Raw genomic sequence first — 21,078 nt, forward strand, 5'->3', positions numbered from 1 at the left:
CTCTTTATCTGAAATCCTTAACTCTCAAAGAGAAAGGCTACTCACTGGGTAATTCCTCTTCACTAGATCTCTAAGACATAGTAGATGAAATAAACATAGTGAGAGAGGAAGTATTAAGGGGTTTAGCAGCTTTAAAAGTGGATAAATCCCCAGGCCCGGATGAAATGTATCCCAGGCTGTTAAGCGAAGCAAAAGAGGAAATAGCAGAGGCCCTGACCATCATTTTTCAATCCTCTCTGGCTTCAGGTGTGGTGCTGGAGGACTGTTAATGTGGTACCCTTGTTTAAAAAGGGAGAAAAGGATAGACCGAGTAATTACAGGCCAGTCAGCCTAACCTCGGTGGTGGGAAAATTATTGGAAAGAATTCTGAAGGACAGGATAAATCTTCATTTAGAAAGATACAGATTAATCAAGGATAGTCGGCACGGATTTGTTAAGGAAGGTTGTGTCTGACAAACTTGATTGAATTTTTTGAGGAGGTAACAAGGAGGATAGATGAGGGTAGTGCAGACTGGTCACAAAGTTAAAAGCCCATGGGATCCAGGGCAAAGTGTCAAGTTGGATTCAAAACTGGCTCGGAGACAGGAAGCAGAGGGTAACGGTTGATTTTTTGACTGGAAGGCTGTTTCCAGTGGGGTTCCGCAGGGCTCAGTACTTGGTCCCTTGCTTTTTGTGGTATATATCAATGATCTAGACTTGAATATCGGGGGTATGATTAAGAAGGTTGCAGATGATACTAAAATCAGCTGTGTGGTTGGTACTGAAGAAGGAAGCTGTAGACTGCAGGAAGATATCAATAAATTGGTCAGGTGGGCAGAACAGGGGCAAATGGAATTCAATCCGGAGAAGTGTGAGGTAATGCATTTGGGGAGGGCTAACAAGGAAAGGGAATACACATTAAATGGTAGGACACTGAGTAGTGTAGAGAAACAAAGGGACCTTGGAGTGCATGTCCACAGATCCCTGAAGGTAGCAGGCCAGGTAGATAAGGTGGTTAAGAAGGCATACGGAATGCTTGCCTTTATTATCCGTGGCATAGAATACAAGAGCAGGGGGGGTATGCTTCAACTCGGTAAAACACTAGTTAGGCCTCAGCTAGAGTACTGCGTGCAGTTCTGGTCACATTAAAAAAATGGCCTCCTTACGTGCTGTAACTTACTATGATTCTAAGACTACAGTACTCCCCGATGACTAAATGGGTAAATCTACCACCTGGTGTGGTACTGAGCCGCACAGACCAGGAATGTCCCAGGCTCAATCACCAGTCTGTGTTGAGGTAGCTGCTCTGAGCCAGGGGAGTGGTTGGGGATACTACAATCGGCCTCAGTGCCACAGGCTAGGAAGAGGAAAGCTCATAATGTTCCCGCTCCTGAACATTATTGAGTGACCTGTGTACCCATGGATTGGCAGTTCTCTCTACCACTATTCAAAAAGGGTGGTAGAGAGAAAACGGGGAATTACAGGGTAAGCCTGACATCGGTAGTGGGGGAAATGCTAGAGTCCATTATAAAAGATGTAATAGCAGAGCACTTGGAAAGCAGTGACAGGATCGGACAAAGTCAACATGGATTTACAAAAGGTAAATCGTGCTTGACTAATCTACTGGAATTTTTTGAGGATGTAACTGGTAAAATAGATAAGGGAGTACCAGTGGATGTGGTGTATTTGGATTTTCAAAAGGCTTTCGATAAGGTCCCGCATAAGAGATTAGCATGTAAAATTAAGGCACATGGGATTGGGGGCAAGGTATTGACTTGGATAGAGAACTGGCTGGCAGACAGAAAGCAAAGAGTTGGAATAAACGGCTCTTTTTCCGAGTGGCAGGCAGTGACGAGTGGGGTACCGCAGGGATCGGTCCTTGAACCCCAGCTATTCACAATATAAATGATCTGGACGAGGGAACTAGATGTAATATCTCCAAGTTTGCAGACAACACAAAGCTGGGTGGGTGTGTGTGCTGTGAGGAGGATGCCGAGAAACTCCAGTATGATTTGGACAGGTTGGGTGATTGGGCAGAAGCATGGCAGATGCAATATAACATGGATAAATGCGAGGTTATCCACTTTGGTGTCAAAAACAGGAAGGCAGATTATTATCTGAATGGCAATAGATTGGGAGAAGGGGAAGTGCAGCGAGACCTGGGCGTCCTTGTGCACCAGTCGCTAAAAGTAAGCATGCAGGTGCAGCAAGCGGTTAAGAAGGCAAATGGTATGTTGGCCTTCGTAGCAAGAGGGTTTGAGTACAGGAACAAGGATGTCTTGCTGCAGTTGTACAGGGCCTTGGTGAGACCACATCTTGAGTATTGTGTGCAGTTTTGGTCGCCTTATCTGAGGAAGGATGTTCTTGCCACGGAAGGAGTGCAGCGAAGATTCACCAGGCTGATACCTGGGATGGCAGGAATGACGTATGAGGAGAGATTGGGTCGATTGGGCTTGTACTCGCTGGAGTTTAGAAGAATGAGAGGGGATCTCATTCAAACTTAGAAAATTCTAACAGGACTAGACAGACTAGATGCTGGAAGGATGCTCCCGATGGTCGGGGAGTCCACAACCAGGGGTCACAGTCTAAGGATAAGGGGTAAGCCATTTAGGACAGAGATGAGGAGGAATTTCTTCACCCAGAGAGTGGTGAACCTGTGGAATTCTCTGCCAAAGAAGGCAGTAGAGGCCAATTCATTAAATATATTCAAGAAGGAGTTGGATATATTTCTTAAGGCTAAAGGGATCAAGGGATGTGGAGAGGGAACATCTATAATTATGGGGGATTTTAACTATCATATTAATTGGACAAATCAAATTGGGCAGGGCAACCTTGAGGATGAGTTCATTGAGTGTATTAGGGATGGGTTTCTTGAGCAGTATGTAACTGAACCGACCAGGGGGCAAGCAACCTTAGATCTGGTCCTGTGTAACGAGATGGGGTTAATTAAAAATGTCCTAGTAAAGGATTCCCTTGGAATGAGTGACCATAACATGGTTGAATTCCATATTCAATTAGAGGGTGAGAAGGTTGGATCTCAAACAAGCGTGCTAAGCTTGAATAAAGGAGACTATGAAGGTATGAGAGCGGAATTGAGTAGAGTGGATTGGGAAAATAGATTAAAGGGTAAGACGATACATGATCAGTGGTATACATTTAAGGAGTTATTTTACAACTTCCAAAAAAAAAATATTCCACTGAGAAGAAAAGGGTGTAAAAGAAAAGACAGCCATCCGTGGCTAAGTAAAGAAATTAAGGATAGTATTCGACTAAAAACAAGGGCATATAAGGTAGCCAAATCTAGTGGGAGGATAGAGGATTGGGAAAACTTTAAAAGACAGCAAAAAATAACAAAAAGATTGATTAAGAAAGGGAAGATAGATTATGAAAGTAAATTAGCAAAAAATATAAAAACAGATAGTAAGAGTTTTTATAGTTATATAAAAAGAAAAAGGGTGGCTAAAGTAAATGTTGGTCCCTTAGAGGATGAGACCGGGAAATTAATGGTGGGAAATATGGAGATGGCAAAAACACTGAATGAATATTTTACATCAGTCTTTACAGTAGAAGACACTAAGAATATCCCAACACTGGACAAACAGGGGGCTAAAGGGGGGAGGAGCTAAACACGATCAAAATCACTAAGGAAGTGGTACTCGGTAAAATAATGGGACTCAAGGCGGATAAATCACCTGGACCTGATGGCTTACATCCTAGGGTCTTGAGGGAAGTGGCGGTAGGGATTGTGGATGCATTGGTAATAATTTTCCAGAACTCCCTGGACTCGGCAAAGGTCCCGGCAGACTGGAAAACTGCTAATGTAACACCCTTATTTAAAAAGGGCAGTAGACAGAAGGCTGGAAACTATAGACCGGTTAGCCTAACATCTGTGGTAGGTAAAATTTTGGAGTCCATTATTAAGGAGACAGTAACAGGACATTTGGATAATCATAATTTAATAGGACAGTCAGCATGGTTTTATGAAGGGGAAGTCATGTTTGACAAATTTGCTGGAGTTCTTTGAGGAAGTAACGTATAGGGTGGATAAAGGGGAACCAGTGGACATAGTGTATTTAGACTTCCAAAAGGCATTTGACAAGGCGCCACACAAAAGATTATTGCTTAAGATAAAAAATCACGGGATTGTGGGTAATATTCTTGTAAAGTCTGTGGGTTGTTTAGTTAATTAATACACAGACTACCAGAGTAACTTAAAACAGGACTTTACTATTCGAAGGTCAGGGCGAATCTGCCAAATAAATCCTGACACAGCACTTATATACCGGTGTGGTCACCATCGGTATTACAGTGTACAGAAGCCAACAAAGTAGTGCCACACCTAAAATAGTTCTCTTAAAGGTGAACGGTTACATACAATGGTTTTCTTAAAGGTAGACGGATACATACACTACAATCCTCCCTTTTTAGCTTACAACATACTTAGTCCCCCATTAAACATAACATATATTCAACTTCATGTAAAACAATTCACAGGTATAATCTATGTGGGAAACAGTTTACAGATTCAGTCTCTGCGGGAACAGTTCACAGATTCAGTCTCTGGTCTTGACTCGGTCCGAACAACATCTCTGTGGTGTAGCCGGTTCACATTGCTAGCGTGACTCATCCAATAGTCTTTCCCTTGACTTAACAGCTTGAACTTCCGTCCTGCTGAACCAGTAGTGCTGACTTTTACAAACAGCTGGACTGCCTTGGTAATTTTTCCTACTTGCCAACTGATTTGGCTCCCTTCGTAGGGCCCACGTACATGATCTGGTAGAAGTGATAATGATTTAGATGGTTATCACCTTCTGCTTCGTCTTTTTCTTTTCTGCTTCTTGGAGACTCTCGGGGCTCCCTTATCAGCTGCCAGCTGTAGCGCCACCATCTCCCTATGTTCCTTAGACTTTAAGTGCTTCATCCTGATTTCTGCACTTTGGGAGTTTTCATCACAAGCTGGGCAGACCAAGTCCTCGTAATATTCTGTGTCACTCAACAGGTCATGGTAATATTCGGTGTCATCCTGAACTAGTCTAGCGAGAGGGCCTGCTACTTCTTCCTTACCCAACTGGACGTTAGCCGACTGTTGTTCCCTCCCTAGACATCTTTCCTGAAGAGTCTTCTTCATGCGTTCATATTCATCCCGCTCTTCCTGGGTTTCCTGCAAATCCTTCACTAATGACCTCATTTGTGATGTCAACACTTCCCCTTCCATCGGGGATTGATTGATCGGGCTATTCAATCCTTCTACTGGAGCAGCTGTTTCAACATTCTGTTGTTCACATAGACGTGATTCAGCGTACTTTTGGCATCCCAGTAAAATCTGTGTTGCAACCTCAGCTATTTCCATAACTTTGAGAGCTCCGAACTCCTTCCCTTTGAAGATTGAAGCTCGTGTTCAGATTGTTCCCATTGCAGAGTCTTGTCCCTCAGCATATGAAGGAGTTGGCTGACCGTTAACTCTTCCACGGGAACACTGTGGATCAGAGTCTTCTCCATTTCATCCACCTTTTCCTCCAATGCTTTCACCTTCTTTTCCTCTTGTACTTTGGCTTTCAGCGCTCGGAGAAGTTGCGCCTTGATGCTCTCTAGCTCATGTTCAGGGGCCATTCTTACAGTCTCTGTGTTTCTTACAGTTTCCTTTTCTTCCACTGAAAGGATTCCCAGTTGAATCTGTTCTTCAAGTTGTTGAACCTCGGTCATTGCCGCCTCATATTTGTCTTGGGTTTCCTTCAATATTTTTATGAGTTCTTGGACATCTTGTCTTTCATGTTCTGCCATGTCTTTCACCTCTAATTTCTCATCTATGGATGGAACTTCTACCGATGAGTCTGTCTTGGCCTTGAGCTCATCAAGAATTTCCTGCAGCCTTTGGACTTCTTGCTCATGTTCAACCTTTAGTTGCTCATATGCTTCTACTGAAACTAGCTTTTCGGAGGTTGCCGAGTTAATCCCCTCCAGGATTGTAGCCTGGGCCTGTTCATACTGTTCCTTCAACTTCTCAAACTCTGCTTGTAAGGAGTCGTAGAGAAGAACGGGAATAAAATCCTGGCTTCCTGAAGATTCCTCTTCATTTGCTCCTTCCTGCAAATATTCTAACTCCTGAACAGCATAAGGGAGATGTGATCGGTAATTGGTCACAATGGCTCTATGGTCGCTCTCTGCTTGAGCTAGCTGCTTCTGTTGTCTTTCCAGATTCTCCCATTTGGTGTCATAGAACTTTTTCATTGTTTTCATCTCTTGTTCGAGACGGTAACTCACTTGTTCTACTTGCTGTCGTAATTTGAAATAAAGTTGAGTCCGAGCTCGGTGTTCGTCAGTCATGGATATGTCCGTAAACTGAACAGACTCAGAATTCTCTGTCAAACTATGTTGTCGTTGTTCGGTGGAGTTCTGTTCTGAAACTTTGTTCTTCTCTGGAGCATAAGCCTTTATGCATGCCTTCGTTCTTCCAACCTTAGTCGGCAAGTCCATTTTAGCCTTGTCTTTCATATTTGGGTTAGTCTTATCGTCATCCGTTTCAGAATCTGAGCTGATTGTCTGCACCGAGTCCTCACTCGTTATGGCTTTTAGATAGTGCCATTCCATGTCTATTTTCTTGATCCACTCCCGTCCCAGAAGTGGTGGTCCTCCCTCAGGTAGTACGTATAAGTTCATTCTTGGGTGTTCTTTACCCCCATCTCTCACCTTGACTCTTATCTTCCCCATGGGGTATACTTTATGCCCCGTGTATGTCTGCAATACGAACTTGGTATCTCTTAAGGGTATATGTGAGAATAGCCGGTGGTAATCCCTTCGATTTATGACTGATAGAGCTGATCCAGTGTCCAACTCCATTTTCACTTGGACTCCAGCTATTTTTAGCATGACCCAGATAGTTTGTAGGTCAGCTTCCTTACTCACATTGTGAATTCTCAGACTGCCCAGCTCCTGGCCGTTTGGGTCTGAGTCCGAATTCTGTTCGTCTGAACTCTTCTCAGCCACCTTGTGTACCTTGTTGTACTTTTCCTGTGATGGCTTCCTTTGGTTGTTGGTCTTCTTCCCTGACCGGCATACCTTAGCTATGTGACCCAGTTTGCCACATTTCCTACATTCCTGGTTCTTAAACCAGCATTGGTTCTGGTCGTGTGTTGTCTTCCCACAACGATAGCATTTTGTTGTACTCGAGGTAATTTGATCCACACTGAGTGCCGCTGCATTTCCGCAGTTCCCTTCGCTGCGGCTTCGTGCGATGCTGCAATAAGGACAGCCCTGTCAAGTGTAAGGTCGTTCTCTTCGAGTAGTCGCTTTTGCGTTCCTTCCTTTGACAACCCGCACACGAACTTGTCTCGCAATGCCTCTGTCAGATTCCCTCCAAACTGGCAGTGTTTCGCTAGTCTACGCAGTTCGACCAAGTATTCTGCGTTGCTTTCGTCTTTCCTTTGCGTTCTCGCATAGAATTTGAATCGTTCCGCCAACATCAACAGTGTGGGGTTCAAGTGATCCTTCAGAACAGTCACAATATCATCGAAAGTCTGATCCGCCGGTTTAGCTGGTGCTAGTAGATGCTTCAAGAGCCCGTATGTCTTCGCGCCCATCGAGTTTAGCAAGGTTATAGCTTTGTCATCTTCTATTTTATTGGCCTCACAATAGATCTCAATGCGTTCCACATACGTGGCCCAGTCTTCTACCTCGGAATTAAAATTGTTGCTGTTACCATGCTTAGGCATCTTCCTCTCTTCCTGATAACACCACGAATTATTTCTTTAAATTTTTTTTTTTTCCAAGATGGCGGTTCCCGCGAAAATGGCGGTTTCCCGCGCTTATCTTCTCTCCCCGCCCACTTCAATGGCGGTTTCCCGCTTCTGTCTTCTTCCCCGCCTAATGGCGGCTTCCCGCGTTTCTTCCCTAGCGGGAGGGGTACACTTTCCCCACGGGCGACGGCCGCTGGCTTTCAGGTTCACAGCCTGCACGTCGGCTTCAGGGCTTTCCCTTTTCTCGGCAGGGCAACCGGCGCTGGGTACACCCCGTTGACGGCGAACAGTTTCAGCCACTGGGCTGGCTCTTGCTCGGTTCCCCTTGCTCGGGCTCTGTCTCTCTCCCGCTCGCTCGGCTCTACCGGCGCTGGGTACACCCCGTTGACGGAGAACAGTTTCAGCCGCTGGACTGGCTCTCGCTCAGTTCCCCCTTGGTCGGCTCTGCCTCTCCCGCTCACTCGGCTCCCAATCGCGCCTCCCAGCCCTCTCGCAGTCCGGTGCTTCCCTCCCCGGCTGCGGCTGAGTTTATCTCTTCCCGCGCCTACGCTCCCGGTCGCAGCGCTTCGTGGCTTCGGTCGCTGCCCGGCCTTTTTCGCCGGTCGCGGTCTAGCTGTCTCACGACGCCATTGTGTCCCCCAGCCTGTCTGTACCGCGGCTTCCTTGCTCCACGCTGCCCCAGTCTCAGCGCCTCTGGACCCGACTTCTGTCCGGCTCCTTTCCCCCTCGACCGTGGTCGAGTGCACCGCCCTTATCCGCCGGTTATTCTTTTTACTTTTCCCTTACTCACAGTCACCATGGCCGGCTTGCTTCTCGTGCTGATCGGCTCACTCCTCACCGTGGCAGAAGGGACAGTCAGTGCCTGTTGCTGATGGAAGTCTTTGTCTCTGAATTCTTCCTCCTTTCCAGCTCTGCAGACTCGAGTTTTCTCCCAGCAGAATGACGAGGGCGGTTGCCTCTTCTCGACGCTCGTTAACTGCTTCGGAAGTATTGTTGCCACAGAGTACGATCGGACTCGTCGCCACTGTAAAGTCTGTGGGTTGTTTAGTTAATTAATACACAGACTACCAGAGTAACTTAAAACTGGACTTTACTATTCGAAGGTCAGGGCGAATCTGCCAAATAAATCCTGACACAGCACTTATATACCGGTGTGGTCACCGTCGATATTACAGTATACAGAAGCCAACAAAGTAGTGCCACACCTAAAATAGTTCTCTTAAAGGTAGACGGATACATACACTACAACTCTGGCATGGATAGAGGATTGGCTATCTAACAGAAGGCAGAGAGTTGGGATAAATGGTTCATTCTCAGACTGGCAATCAGTAACTAGTGGTGTTCCGCAGGGGTCAGTGCTGGGTCCCCAACTCTTTACAATCTATATTAACGATTTGGAGGAGGGGACCGAGTGTAACATATCAAAGTTTGCAGATGATACTAAGATGGGAGGGAAAGTAGTGAGTGAGGAGGACATAAAAAACCTGCAAGGGGACATCGACAGGCTAAGTAAGTGGGCAGAGATTTGGCAGATGGAATACAATACTGGAAAGTGTGAGGTTATGCACTTTGGCAGGAAAAATCGTAGAGCAAGTTATTATCTTAATGGCAAGAAACTGGAAAGTACTGAAGTACAAAGGGATCTGGGGGTCCTGGTGCACGAAACTCAAAAGGTTAGTATGCAGGTGCAGCAAGTGATTAAGAAGGCCAATGGAATGTTGGCTTTCATTGCTAGGGGGATAGAATATAAAAATAGGGAGGTATTGCTTCAGTTGTACAAGGTATTGGTGAGACCGCACCTGGAATACTGCGTACAGTTTTGGTGTCCATACTTAAGAAAGGACATACTTGCTCTCGAGTCAGTACAAAGAAGGTTCACTCGGTTAATCCCGGGGATGAGGGAATGGACATATGAGGAGAGGTTGAGTAGATTGGGACTCTACTCATTGGAGTTCAGAAGAATGAGAGGCGATCTTATTGAAACATATAAGATTGTGAAGGGGTTGGATCATGTGGATGCGGGGAAGATGTTCCCGATGATGGGTGAAACTAGAACTAGGGGGCATAGTCTTAGAATAAGGGGCTGCTCTTTCAAAACTGAGATGAGGAGGAACTACGTCACTCAGAGGGTGGTAGGTCCATGGAATATGCTGCCCCAAAAAGCTGTAGAAGCTACATCATTACATAAATTTAAAACAGAAATAGACAGTTTCCTAGAAGTAAAGGGAATTAAGGGTTACGGGGAGCGGGCAGGAATTTGGACATGAGTCTAGGTTCGGATCGGTCATGGCCCTGTGGGTAGCGGAGCGGGCCCAGGGGCCGTGTAGCCTGATCCTGCTCCTATTTAGTGTGTCTAATTCTGTTAGATTCAGGAGATGGTTCTGTGATAGTGGATTGGCGGTTAGGATCAGATCAGCCATGATCTTATTGAATGGCGGAGCAGGCTCGAGGGGCCGATTGGCCTACTCCTGCTCCTATTTCTTATGTTCTTATGAGAGAAGGCAGGGACAGGGTACTTAATTTGGATGATCAGCCATGATCTCATTGAATGGCAGAGCAGGCTCGGGGGGCCGAATGGCCTACTCCTGCTCCTATCTTCTATGTTTCTATGTAAGATGGGACTGGGCTCCGATGGTCCATAGTCAAATGGTCTGTCCGTGCCTACTGTCATGAAGATTGGCCTGTATGTACTGGTAGCTTGTACACTGACAAGAGTCAGCATCTTCAAGTGGGGAGCAGAGAAAATATCCAGCAGTCCAAATTGCACAAAAAGAAAGTTAATTTCAGGAACTTTATTCCTCATTCTGCTGCTTTGATTAGGAATGATGAATTATTCATGAATAAAACAGATGCTGTTTCCACAGAACACAATCCCCCTTATTAACACTTAGCTGAAATCCAACTCTCTGATCACCTCCAGGAACAAAACAGGAAGTTGCAAATATCACCATTAAGCAAACGTGACCAGTGAATAATTGGATGGGATTTAGCTTGCACCACTCTCTCTACCCTATACAAAGGTCCCGACTTCAATTTCTGATCGGGCTGAGTTGATGGTAGAAGCATTACAGATTGCCTCAGCATCCTGGGTTAGAGAGGGGTGTAATAATAATAAATAACTTCCGGTTGAAGTTATGTGCACATCATTTCCTGTGAACTGTGAACTCTGTGCATACCTCACTTCCTGTGCATACGTCACTTCCTGTGTTTGGACTAGTATAAATACTGAACTGCTCAGTATGTAAAAGGGCTTCTCCTAGAGGTATGGTGAAGATCGCTCTTGTATATAGTATAATAAGTTGCTTAAAGCTTACTTTAAAGTTCCTTGATGTGTGAGACTTTTTATTACATCAGGGGGTAAACCAATTAGAATTCCTGCCCCCTGATCATTATCCAGTGACCCTTGCTGGAATATGCACAGGTTGAGGTCAGGTGAGGGCAGGATCAGGCTTGACTGTGATGCTCAAAGTGCCTGGCATCACTTGCTGTCAAAGTTCACACATGCAGGATACTTATCAAGCGAGGTATAACAAGCCAGGAGTCAGCACATGACACCTGACAAATTGAAGGCAGCTGAACTTTTAGGTAAACAGCCCTGTTACAATTCATCTTTCTCTTCCAACACTTCTAACTTGCATTCACAACAGAACGACTGAGTCTCCAATGAGCTTGAGCATTTCCATCATAATCTCCAGTTTACTTCAAAAGGTGGTAAATATCACACTGTCAGACCATTAAATTTGGGCCAAAACTAATCACTGTTATTTACAAATGAGGTAAATACACTGAAGCAAAAGAATACATCAAGAGTAACAGCACAATACCGGACTTGCACAATGCATAAACTGTTCCAAAATAATAATAAAAAGTACCAAATCTTAGGAGTTCACATCAGCTTTGGACTGAGTTTCTCTGAGGAAACATTTGTTGGCAGTAACTCCAGAGCCCCTCTTAGCAGCCTGATCTGCAATAAGCAACATAAAGCAGGGAGCTGGGGACCACAAGGTCACCCGTCAGTGATCTGTCTATCTTTACTGTTAATCTAAGCTCATTTGAATATCTAATGAATTCCTCTCAATGAAAGGAAAGAACTTGTATTTATATGGACGTGTCTATTCGCAACACCAAAGTTCTGATTGGTCCCCTTGGATGACACGACCTGATTGGTCCCCTTGGAAGACAAGACACACACAGCAGTTTCTCTGGAATGTGTAATTAGGTCCTCCATGCCTACGTAATTAGTTACTTTGCAAAGTGTAATTTGAGCCATTCTGACTGCCTATTTCAGACAGACCAGAGCTCACTTGGAACAGACAGGGCTCACACTCACGGGTTAATAGCTTCTCCCACCCCCAAACAAATTCCTGCCCCCACCGCCCAAGTTCCTGACCTCCCCCCAAGTTTCTGATATTCTCCCCCACCCAAGTGCCTGACCGACCCCCCCACCCCCCAAGTTCCTGACCTCCTCCCGCCCAATTTTCTGACCTCTCTCCACCGCCCCAAGTTTCTGACCTCCCCCCCAGGTTCCTGACCTTCTCCCCCATGCCCATGTTCCTGCCCCCTTCCCCGGATTCCTGACCTCCCCCTGCCCAAGTATCTTCCCTGAATTCCTGACCTTCCCCCGCCCATCGATGGGGCATTGTACGTGGGTCACGGATTTTTAACAGGTTTATTGGGTATGAAGTGATTAGTGACAGCTTTCCGAGAAGTCAACCAGGCCGAGGGGGAGGAGAGGTAGAGCGTGGTGTGGGTGTAACGGGGGTGGGGTTGGGAAAACGTGATCCATCTTCCCATCTGAATCACATTCTTGCTCTCATCCCCACCCCCTTTAGACCTGGATCATGTTCTTCCCCCATCCCCACTGTGCCCTCCGTGCTCTTTACCCTCCCCCCCTCCCAAGAGTTCCTGACCTCCTCCTCCTGCCTCCATCTCTCCCCTCCGCTCTCTCTCCCTCCCCACTCATATCCTCTCTCCCTCACCACCATCAGAAAGATGTAAAAACAATGGAGTCGTGATAATGGGCTCCTCCAGGCCCCACTAAAGTATTAAACTGACCATTTGCTGAGGCTCTTCAGGTCTTACCACCCGTGGAATTGATCAGAGTGTGGACAGCGCAGGCTCCAACCAGTTCCAACCTAATATGGCAATCGGGGGTCCAAGGACCTGCGTTTGCATATTAAATGGGACCTACCGCTTGAAACAGGTGGCCGTCCAGGGGTAGGCACCTTTCAAAATGGTGTTCACCGCAGCGCCAGGGTTAACCGGGCCGCAAGGCTACCAACTCCATTTTGAGGCCAATACCACCCCATTAACAGGTTAAAATAACTCCCATTATCTGATCATATATATCATTGCTGTTTGTGGGGCCTTGCTGTGCTCGAACTGGCTGCCGTATTTCCCTACAACAATGACCACACTTCAAAAGAACTTCATTGGCTGTGAAGCACTTTGGGACATTCCGAGGTTGTGAAGGATCGTGTTTCTCTGCAGTACAAGCTGAAGAGCTGGGAGATGCAAGACTGAGGCACTACAGCACCACCACTGGCAGGAATGTGTCATTGCAACATGACAAGTTTACAATAGGCTCTTTCCATTATCAATGTGGACATACGAATTAAAAAAATTGACAGAAAAATGCTACAAAATCATGACAATGGGAAGTAAGATTTTCAGACAGGCCATGTGCAGAAACATAGTATTTTTATATAGATGTATGTGTGATATATAGGGCTGTACATGTGTTTTCTGTGCATATTTAAAAACTTCTCTCCACCCCCACCCCCCCTCCTCCTCACATACCTTTGCGTGTTTACGTGACTCGAAAGCACCAGAAAAAGAACTTTTGTCATTTAAACTATTGATAGAAGTGCACATCTTGACAACGATCATTTCTGATTCTCTTTGCACGAGTTGTTCAAAAGCATTATATTCCATAGTTTAATGCATTGCGAGAACCAGTGGTTTTAAGATTATATATTTTTTTCCTTTGGAAAGGTTGGTGTGACAGGGATGGGTTTTGTGCGCTTTATACAGTGCCTTTAACGTAGTAAAATGTCCTACGGCGTTTCACAGGAGCGTTATCAAACAAAGTTTGACACCGACAATATAAGGAAGTATTAGGACAGGTAATCAAAAGCTTGGTCAAAGAGGTAGGTTTTAAGGAGCATCTTAAAGGAGGAAAGTTAGAGAGGTGGAGAGATTTAGGGAGGGAATGCTACAGCTTAGGGCCGAGGCAGCTGCAGGCACGGCTGCCAATGGTGGGGCGATGAAAATTGGGGATGCGCAAGAGGACAGAATTGGAGGAGCGCAGAGATCTCGGAAGGTTGTAGGGCTGGAGGAGGTTACAGAGATAGGGCGGGCAAGGCCATGGAGACATTTGAAAACAAGGATGAGAACTATAAAATAGTGCCATTCCTGGACCAGGAGCCAATGCAGGTCAGCAAACACAAGGGTGATGGGTGAATGAGACTTAAGATGATCTAGGACTAGTGCGGACTAAACGGGGATCATCGAATAGCAATCGGGAAGGAACGGAAGCCCTACGGCTGGTGAGGTGAGAGCTCGTTGGGTGATTGGGCAGAAACATGGCAAATGCACTATAATGTGGATAAATGTGAGGTTATCCACTTTGGTGACAAAAACAGGAAGGCAGATTATTATTTGAATGGCAATAGATTGGGAGAAGGGGAAGTGCAAAGAGACCTGGGTCTTCTTGTGCACCAGTCGCTGAAGGTAAGCACGCAGGTGCAGCAGGCGGTTAAGAAGGCAAATGGTATGTTGGCCTTCGTAGCAAGAGGGTTCGAGTACAGGAACAAGGATAGAAACATAGAAGATAGGAGCAGGAGTAGGCCATTCGGCCCTTCGAGCCTGCTCCGCCATTCAATGTGATCATGGCTGATCATCCAAATTCAGTACCCTGTCCCTGCCTTTTCCCCATATCCCTTGATCCCTTTAGCCTCAAGAAATATATCCAACTCTTTCTTGAATATATTTAATGAACTGGCCTCCACCGCCCTCTGTGGCAGAGAATTCCACAGGTTCACCACTCTCTGGGTGAAGAAATTCCTCCTCATTTCAGTCCTAAATGGCTTACCCCTTATCCTTAGGTTATGACCCCTGGTTCTGGACTCCCCGGCCATCAGAAACATCCTTCCTGCATCTAGTCTGTCCAGACCTGACAGAATTTTATAGGTTTCGATGAGATCCCCTCTCAGTCTTCTAAACTCCAGTGAGTATAAGCCCAATCGACACAATCTCTCCTCATATGTCATTCCTGCCATCCCAGGTATCAGCCTGGTGAATCTTTGCTGCACTCCCTCCATGGCAAGAACGTCCTTCTTCAGGTAAGGTGAACAAAACTGCACACAATACTCAAGGGGCGGTCTCACCAAGGCCCTGTACAACTGTAGCAAGACATCCTTGTTCCTGTACTCGAACCCTCTTGCTACGAAGGCCAACATACCATTTGTCTTCTTAACTGCCTGCTGCACCTGCATGCTTACCTTCAGCGACTGGTGCACAAGGACACCCAGGTCTCTTTGCACTTCCCCTTCTCCCAATCTATTGCCATTCAAATAATAATCTGCCTTCCTGTTTTTGCCACCAAAGTGGATAACCTCACATTTATCCACATTATAGTGCATTTGCCATGTTTCTGCCCAATCACCCAACCTGTCCAAATCATACTGGAGTTTCCCGACATCCTCCTCACAGCTTACCCTCCCACCCAGCTTTGTGTCATCTGCAAATTTGGAGATATTACATCCAATTCCCTTGTCCAGATCATTAATATATATTGTGAACAGCTGGGGTCCTAGGACCGATCCTTGCGGTACCCCACTAGTCACTGCCTACCACTCGCAAAATGACCCGTTTATTCCAACTCTTTGCTTTCTGTCCGCCAACCAGTTCTCTATCCAAGTCAATACCTTGCCCCCAATCCCATGTGCCTTAATTTTGCACGCTAATCTCTTATGTGGGACCTTATCAAAAGCCTTCTGAAAATCCAAATACACCACATCCACTGGTTCTCCCTTATCTATTTTACCAGTTACATCCTCAAAAAATTCCAGTAGATTAGTCAAGCATGATTTACCTTTTGTAAATCCATGTTGACTTTGTCCGATCCTGTCACTGCTTTCCAAGTGCTCTGCTATTTCATCTTTTATAATAGACTCTAGCATTTTCCCCACTACCGATGTCAGGCTTACCAGTGTATAATTCCCCGCTTTTTCTCTACCACCTTTTTTGAATAGTGGGGTAACATTAGCTACCCTCCAATCCATGGGTACCGTTCCAGAGTCTATCGAGTTCTGGAAGATGACCAGTAATGCATCTACTATCTCTAGGGCCACTTCCTTAAGTACCCTGGGATGTAGACCATCAGGCCCTGGGGATTTATCGGCCTTCAGTCCCATCAATTTTCCTAACACCATTTCCCTACAAATACTGATTTCTTTCAGTTCCTCTCTTTCATCAGACCCTATGTTCCCCGGCATCTCTGGGAGGTTATTTGTGTCCTCCTTTGTGAAGACAGAACCAAAGTATGTATTTAGTTGGTCTGCCATTTCCTTGTTTCCCATTATAAATTCCCCTGATTCTGACTGTAAGGGACCTATGCTTGACTTCACCAATCTTTTTCTCTTCACATATCTATAAAAGCTTTTACAGTCAGTTTTTATGTTCCCTGATAGCTTACTCTCATATCCTATTTTCCCTTTCTTAATTAATCCCTTTGTCCTCCTTTGTTGACTCCTAAACTGCTCCCAATCCTCAGAATTATTGCTTTTTCTAGCCAATTTATATGTCCTCTCCTTGGATCTTATGCTATCCCTAATTTCCCTTGTTAGCCACGGTTGAGTCACCATTTTTGTTTTATTTTTATGCCAAACTGGGATGAACAAATTCTGTAGCTCATCCATTCGGTCTTTGAATGTTTGCCATTGCCAATCCACCGTCAACCCTTTGAGTGCCATTCCCCAATCAATCCTACCCAACTCGCTCCTCAGACCATCGTAGTTTCCTTTATTTAAATTGAGGACCCTTGTCTCTGAGTCAACTACTTCATTCTCCATCTTAATGAAGAATTCGATCATATTATGATCGCTCCGACCCAAGGGGCCTCATACAACAAGATTGCTAATTAATCCTTTCTCATTACATAATACCCAGTCTAAGATGGCCTGATCTCTGGTTGGTTCCTCGACATATTGGTCCAGGAAACCATCCCGTAAACACTCCAGGAATTCCTCCTCCACAGTATTGTTACTAATTTGGTTGGCGCAATCTATATGTAGATTAAAGTCACCCATGATGACTGCTGTGCCCTTATTGCACGCTTCTTTAATTTCCCTTTTAATGCCATCCCCAACCTCCGCCTGTTTGGAGGTCTATATACCACTCCCACTAATGTTTTTTTCCCCTTAGTATTTCTCAATTCTACCCATACAGATTCCACATCATCAGAGCTGATATCCTTCATTACAATTGTATTAATCCCTTCTTTAACCAGTAATGCTACCCCACCTCCCTTTCCTTTTTGCCTATCTTTCCTGAATATCGAATACCCCTGGATGTTGAGTTCCCAGTCTTGGCCATCCTTGAGCCACGTTTCCGTAATCCCAACCAAATCATATTTGTTTACCTCTATTTGCGCAGCCAATTCATCCACCTTATCACAAATGCTCCTCGCATTAAGACACAAAGCCTTCAGGCTTGTTTTTTTAATGCTCTTAGACCTATTAGAATTATTATTTACTGTGGCCACGTTTGATTTAAACCGTTGATTTCTGATTGCCACTTTTGTTTTTCTCCTTCCTATCTTTTGCTTTTATCCCTGTTTTCCTTTCCTCTGTCTCCCTGCTCAGGTTCCCAACCCCCTGCCATTTTAGTTTAAACCCCCCCGAACAGTGCTAGCAAACCTCCCCGCAAGGATATTTGTCCTGCTCTGGTTCAGGTGCAACCCGTCCGACCTGTGCAAGTCCCACCTTCCCCAGAAGCAGGCCCAGTAATCCAGGAAACTAAAGCCCTCCCTCCTGCACCAACTCTTTAGCCACGCATTCATCTGCTCTATCCTCCTATTCCTATACTCACTAGCACATGGCACTGGGAGTAATCCAGAGATTACAACCTTTGAGGTCCTGCTCTTTAATCTGCTACCTAGCTCCCTAAATTCTTGCTGCAGGACCTCATCCCTCTTCCTACCTATGTCGTTGGTCCCAATGTGAACCATGACCTCTGCCTGTTCACCCTCCCCCTTCAGAATGCCCTGCAGCCGTTCAGTGATATCCTTGACCCTGGCACCAGGGAGGCAACAAACCATCCTGGAGTCACGTCTACGGCCACAGAAACGCCTATCTGTTCCCCTTACGATAGAATCCCCTACCACTATTGCTCTCCCACTCTTTTTCCTCCCTTCCTGAGCAGCCGATGTCTTGCTGCAGTTGTACAGGGCCTTGGTGAGACCGCACCTTGAGTATTGTGTGCAGTTTTGGTCGCCTTATCTGAGGAAGGACGTTCTTGCCATGGAAGGAGTGCAGCGAAGATTCACCAGGCTGATACCTGGGATGGCAGGAATGACGTATGAGAGATTGGGTTGATTGGGCTTATACTCACTGGAGTTTAGAAGATTGAGAGGGGATCTCATCGAAACCTATAAAATTCTGTCAGGTCTGGACAGACTAGATGCAGGAAGGATATTTCCGATGGTCGGGGAGTCCAGAACCAGGGGTCATAGTCTAAGGATAAGGGGTAAGCCATTTAGGACTGAAATGAGGAGGAATTTCTTCACCCAGAGAGTGGTGAACCTGTGGAATTCTCTGCCACAGAGGGTGGTGGAGGCCAGTTCATTAAATATATTCAAGGAGTTGGATATATTTCTTAAGGCTAAAGGGATCAAGGGATATGGGGAGAAGGCAGGGACAGGGTACTGAATTTGAATGATCAGCCATGATCACATTGAATGGCGGAGCAGGCTCGAGGGGCCGAATGGCCTACTCCTGCTCCTATCTTCTATGTTTCTATGTCCTCCCGATGGCTGGCTACACAATGGCAGCTGTGTCATTTTGCCAGCAGCAACATTTTGCCCAGAGATGGGGAAAGATGTTGTTCCCTCCCTGCTGGAGGTTGTGCAGTGCCTCCTTTTATTTACCCCAAGGGTTGGCTGCTTCCTATGCCAGCATTGCGATGTGGTGTAAACTCAGTCACCATATATACATATGTGATGTTTCGACACGTCTGTATATGTATATATAAGTAAATGTGCACACACAAGTCTACAATGTATCTGTAAATGTACGTGGGTATATATATAAGGTGTGTCTGGTAGATGTAAAATCTGGTTTTCATCCAGCCCTTGTCCTGTGAACTGAATTATCTCGACTGCCTCACAATGTCAGAAGGCTGCAGTGTGTTGCGTGTTTAATATCCTCTGAAACACAACCTATCCTTGGCTAGTGTCTGCCCCTGGCAGCCCATAGGTTAAAATGCATGTCGCGGTGGGTCTGTGCTGCTTTGTGAGCATCCTTTCATGCCCTCCGTTCTCAGCTGCCTTGTAAGAGCACTGAGCTGCAGGGATGCTCCATTGAAGTCTAACACCGTTCCCCATTCAGCTCTGAACTGTGGTACTTCCCGCATTCTGCTTCTGCTAAGTGCTTCTCCACTATTTCTCTCGCCCGACGCAGAACCATTGTCTGTGCAATTGCTGAATGCTGATTAATGAGGGGCAAGGGGTTCTGCAGGTTTAAAAAATATTTCTCTGTGTTTTCGAGCAGTGGTTAATGCTCTACCCTCATCAGCTTGTTTCATGTAACTGGATGTGTTTTTTTTTATCTTTGCAGCTTTCTCTCTCCCTCTGCTTTTACCCCTTCCCTCCACTGACTGAGGATGGCTGCAGCAGAGCCTCTGAGTGCCCTCTCTCGCTGGTATCTCTATGCCATCCATGGCTATTTCTGCGAGGTGATGTTCACAGCAGCGTGGGATTTCGTGGTCCATTTCAACTGGAAGTTCCCCGGGGTCACCAGCGTCTGGGCCCTTTTCATCTACGGCACGTCCATGCTGATAGTGGAGAAGATGTACCTCTACCTCAAGGACAAATGCTGCACCCCCGCCCGCTGCCTCATCTACACCGTCTGGACGTACATCTGGGAGTTCGCCACCGGCTACCTCTTACGCCAGTTCAACGCCTGCCCCTGGGACTACTCGCAGTTCGAGTTTGACTTCATGGGCTTGATCACGCTCGAGTACGCCATCCCCTGGCTCTGCGCCTCCTTCATCATGGAGAAGCTGGTCATCCGGAACACGCTGCGCCTGCGCTTCGACCAGCGCCAGCACGGCGCCGAGCTGGAGTCGCGGCGGCCCGCCGGCGCCACGGCAAACGGGCACGTTAAATCCGACTGAAGCCTTGGTTGTGTGTGTGTGTGTGTGGGGTGGGGGTGCGGGGAGGGGGAAATGCTACAAACTTTTGTTCACTTTAACCGACGATACAAACGCCAGTGAATGGAGAGCCCCCGCAGGGCCTCACACATCGCCTGCCCGCCCAGCGACCGGAGGCTACCGCTCAAACAGACCGCCCTCACAGTGACGTCCGACTGCCCAAGCCGCGTTGCGATTGGCCGAGACACCTGTCACTCAGGGCTTTTGAAGGCGCTGATGTCAGCGGCGCGAGCCGGACCGTTATTTCTCGCTGTGTCACCTGTGCTCAGAGGAGGCAGTGCCCAGGAACTGCTGGCGGCCAATGGCACAGCTCGGCTCAGGGGCGGCCGTGCCCAGGGACTGCCGGCGGCCAATGGCACAGCTCGGCTCAGGGGCGGCCGAGCTCAGGGACTGCCGGCGGCCAATGGCACAGCTCGGCTCAGGGGCGGCCGTGCCCAGGGACTGCCGGCGGCCAATGGCACAGCTCGGCTCAGAGGCGGCCGCGCCCAGGGACTGCCGACGGCCAATGGCACAGCTCGGCTCAGGGGCGGCCGCGCCCAGGGACAGCCGGCGGCCAGTGGCACAGCTCGGCTCAGAGGCGGCCGTGCCCAGGGACTGCCGGCGGCCAGTGGCACAGCTCGGCTCAGAGGCGGCCGGGCCCAGGGACTGCCGGCGGCCAGTGGCACAGCTCGGCTCAGAGGCGGCCGTGCCCAGGGACCGCCGGCAGCCAATGGCACAGCTCGGCTCAGAGGCGGCAGTGCCCAGGGACTGCCAGCAGCCAGTGGCACAGCAGGACACAACACGCACTGGGCAGCGAGTCTCTCCAGGTGTCTTCAGCTGTTTCTTTTATATTCTGAACCTTTTTATTCATTGAGTGACGCCCACCCCATGTGCGTTCACACTGCGATTCCATCAGAACATAGAAATAGGAACAGGCTGACACTCCAGTGCAGTA

At 47.0% G+C, this 21,078-nt stretch overlaps 1 protein-coding gene across 1 annotated transcript; it reads left to right on the top strand.

The window, feature by feature from the left end:
* Positions 1-19,235: 19,235 nt before the first annotated feature.
* Positions 19,236-20,123, top strand: LOC147109616 (transmembrane protein 229B-like). Its single transcript, XM_086003693.1, has 2 exons — positions 19,236-19,450; positions 19,550-20,123. Exon 2 carries the CDS (start codon positions 19,596-19,598, stop codon positions 20,106-20,108), a length of 513 nt encoding a protein of 170 aa, XP_085859819.1. The 5' UTR covers positions 19,236-19,450; positions 19,550-19,595; the 3' UTR covers positions 20,109-20,123.
* The last annotated feature ends 955 nt before the right edge of the window (positions 20,124-21,078 follow it).

This window comes from Somniosus microcephalus, chromosome 12 (assembly GCF_052327205.1).
Source record: "Somniosus microcephalus isolate GS21.2 chromosome 12, FLI_Smic_1.0, whole genome shotgun sequence".
Lineage (NCBI taxonomy): Eukaryota > Metazoa > Chordata > Chondrichthyes > Squaliformes > Somniosidae > Somniosus > Somniosus microcephalus.

Excerpts from the sequence above, each read along its gene's own strand:
- LOC147109616 (XM_086003693.1), top strand. The coding sequence starts at position 19,596 with ATGGCTGCAGCAGAGCCTCTGAGTGCCCTCTCTCGCTGGTATCTCTAT.